The sequence below is a fragment of the Cebus imitator genome, unplaced genomic scaffold (assembly GCF_001604975.1).
Source record: "Cebus imitator isolate Cc_AM_T3 unplaced genomic scaffold, Cebus_imitator-1.0 Scaffold85, whole genome shotgun sequence".
Classification (NCBI taxonomy): domain Eukaryota; kingdom Metazoa; phylum Chordata; class Mammalia; order Primates; family Cebidae; genus Cebus; species Cebus imitator.
In genome coordinates this window covers 9,827,678-9,831,025 of record NW_016107400.1, presented here as the reverse complement: position 1 = coordinate 9,831,025, position 3,348 = coordinate 9,827,678, and the positions used below count along the sequence as shown (strand labels likewise).

Here is a 3,348-nt window from a genome sequence, read left to right as displayed (position 1 = left end):
GTCCTCTCCATGCAGGCTGGGGCTGGGGAGACATCTGTGAGTTTAAGGGTGCATCTCTGAGTGTGTGTGTGTGTGAGTCTGTGACGCTGGGAATGTGTGTGAGTGTGCATATGCTGAGAGCATGTTTACTCTCGCCCTCTGTGGTGTGACGTCCACTCAGCAAAGAGGTGCAAACCTGCCCCCCCAGAGTGTGAATCACAGACACCCTCTTATCACCCAGCCCCTCCGCTGGGAATCTTAGGGCAGAAACTCCCAAGCTCAGGGGCGGGGCCTCCCTGGACAGACTCTTTTTGCAGTGTGTATTTGCCTCTGCGGCTGCTTTGGGTACACACACACACACACACACCATGTCCACCACGCCAAAGCTACCTTCCAGGCCCTTCCATGGCCTGCCCTGGTTTTGTTTTGTTTTGTTTGAGATGGAGTCTCACTCTGTCGCCTAGGCTGGAATGCAGTGGTATGATTGTGGCTCACTGCAACCTCTGTCTCCCAGGTTCAAACAATTCTCCTGCCTTGGCGTCCCAAGCAGCTGGGATTACAGGTGTGCGCCACCACGCCTGGCTAATTATTTTGTGTTTTTAGTAGAGACGGGGTTTCACTTTGTTGCCCAGGCTGGTCTCGAACTCCTGACCTCAAATGATCAAACCGCCTTGGCTTTCCAAAGTGCTGGGATTACAGGAATGAGCCACCATGCCTGGTCCCTGCCCTGGTTCTCGTTTTGTGTTGTTTTGAGATGAAGTCTCACTATATTGCCCAGGCTGCTCTCAAGCTCCCAGGTTCAAGCAATTCTCCTGCCTCAGCCTCCCAAAATGTTGGAATTCCAGGTGTAAGCCACCTCACCCTGCCACCTGCCCTGGTTCTAAACTCACAGCTACAACTGCTCCCACCAACCAGGCCCTCCTACCCCTGGGACCCCCCTCTACCTCCAGCCTGGAGGGAAATTCCAGGCCTCCCTGGAGCTTATGAAGGGGAAGAAACCCAGGAGGGTTTTTTCTGTGACTCAGTGTCCTCCACTCACCTTATTATGGGGACAAGATCCCAGAGAGTCAGGGTTAAAAGGCCATTTGCTCTACAAGTAGGAAAGCTGTCCCAGAGGTAGGTGTGCCTCATCCGTGGTCACACAGAGGGGCAGGGCTGAGCCAGAACATGAGCCCAGAAGTCCCAGGTCCCAGGCCAGCTCCTTCCATATCGCTCAAACCTAATATCAACCCTTCACACTTTAGTAAAAAATAGTGTAACTCAAAAGCAGAACTCTAAGACATGAGGAGGACATAGGCCAGGTTAGATCTGATGGAAGGGAAAGAGCTGGCCCAGAGGGCAGCAAGTAGGGGGCCCAGCCCCCACCTATAACCCTAGCACTTTGGGAGGCCAAGGCAGGTGGATCACTTGAGCCCAGGAGTTTGAGACCAGCCTGAGCAACATGGCAAGACCCCGTCTCTACTAAAAATCCAAAAATCAGCTGGGCATGGTGGCGCACGCCTGTTGTCCCAGCGACTCTGGAGTCTGGGGTGGGAGGATCACCTGAGCCTGGAGAGGCTGGGGCTGCGGCACGCTAAGATTGAGCCCCACCCTAAGCCTGGGGGCTCAGGATACTCACTGCTGTCAGCCAGGACAAAGCTGCCACACTCCTGGGAGTAGTTGCCAGACTGATCTGTGATGTTGACACTGAAAATGTCATCGGCCATGAAGTGGAACACATCCATGTGGCAGGTATACGTGGCATGCGTGGCATTGTGGGCCGACCTGTGGAGGCTGCAGGAGGTGACCTCGTCCTTCAGCTCTTCATACTGGTCTTGCCTTCAAGGACAGAGCAGCCGGTCATGGCTGGAAGCCGGGGGCAGTGGGGGCTGGCGGCGGCTCAACGCTCAGGGCCAGGGCAGAAGCTTAGACTCTCAGGGTTGGGAGGGATTTGAGGCGGGGCTGGGAGGGGTCACCTGGTCCAACCAATCTTTTCCCAGGGAAGGTATCCCCTCTCCTGCACCATCCCTGATAAGTTGTGTCCAGGCTCAGCTTGCATACCTCCCAGGGACTGGGAACTCACTACCTCATTTAGGGCAGCAGCTCTCAGTTTTGGAAATTTGGGCCATTCTTTCTTGGACCAAGTCTAAATCTGTCCCAGTCGGTCCCAACAACCAGATGGCTGTCCCACAGGAAGGGTGCTAGGTATTTTGGGTTTCCTTCTCTCCTTTCTGTCCAATGTCCACTTTTTTGAGACAGTCTCACTCTATCCCCTAGGCTGGAATGTCATGGTGTGATCACGGCTCACTGCAGCCTCGACCTTCCCAGGCTCAGTTGATCCTCCTACCTCAGCCTTCTGAGTAGCTGGGACCAAATGCATGCAGCACCGTGCCCAGCTAACTTTCTGTATTTCCTGTAGAGATGGGGTTCTGCCATGTTGCCTAGGCTGGTTTCAAACTCCCTGACTCAAGTGATCTGCTAGCCTTGGCCTCCCAAAGTGCTGGGATTACAGGTGTAAGCCACTGTGCTTGGCCCCAACACCCACTGAATGCCTCATAAGAGCCTGTGCTGAGGGCTAGGATGAGAGCTAAATGAACCTCATCTCCTCCTCTGGTTGGACTTCTGGGAAAGCTGGTGGGATGGAGTTAGGGAAAATGCTGTGGCTTTTTAACTCCCACTGGACAAAAATGATGGATTTTGAAGTATACATAGGAGTTCACCAAATACTAATTTCCCTATCTAGATGTTCAGGTTCTGAACACGATCACTCTGTAGGCCCAGCAGGGATGTGTAGACTGAGTTATCTGCTAAATTTGCTGGAGTAGAAGTTCCTGCTGAATAAATGCTTTGCAAGCCGCCCAGCCTGGACTTGCTTGCTATTGACCCCCCACGCTGCCTCACTCCACTCCAGCCACACTGACCTTGCTATTCCTCAAACTCACCGGCTCTTCTTCCGCAGGGCCTTTGCACTGGCAGTGCCCTCTGCCTGGAGTGGCTTTTCCCCTGCTGGCGGGCTGGCTCCTTCTCACCAGAGGATGTGGCCCTTCTGCCTGCGGTCCAGTGTCCCGTTCTTTATAGCACACATTGTTATTGGAAAGTATTCTGTTTGGGTCAGGGCACAGTGTCTCATGCCTGTAATCCCAACACTTTGGGAGGCCGAGGTGGGCAGATCCCTTGAGGCCAGGAGTTCGAGACCAGCCTGGCAAACATAACAAAATCCTGTCTCTACATAAAATACAAAAATTAGCTGGGTGGGGTGATGCGCATCTCCCAACTACTTGGGAGGCTGAGGCAGGAGAATCGCTTGAACCCGGGAAGTGGAGGTTGCAGTGAGCCGAGATCATACCACTGCACTCCAGCCTGGGTGATAGAGTGAGACTTCGTCTCAAA

The 3,348-nt window shown here is 53.7% G+C and overlaps 1 protein-coding gene across 1 annotated transcript in view; it reads right to left on the bottom strand.

Annotated features, from left to right (window-relative positions):
* Positions 1-3,348, bottom strand: part of IL21R (interleukin 21 receptor) — a 46,247-nt gene that overhangs the window by 10,924 nt on the left and 31,975 nt on the right. The window contains 1 exon segment of the mRNA XM_037740609.1: positions 1,598-1,797. Coding sequence (XP_037596537.1) covers positions 1,598-1,797 — 200 coding nt within the window.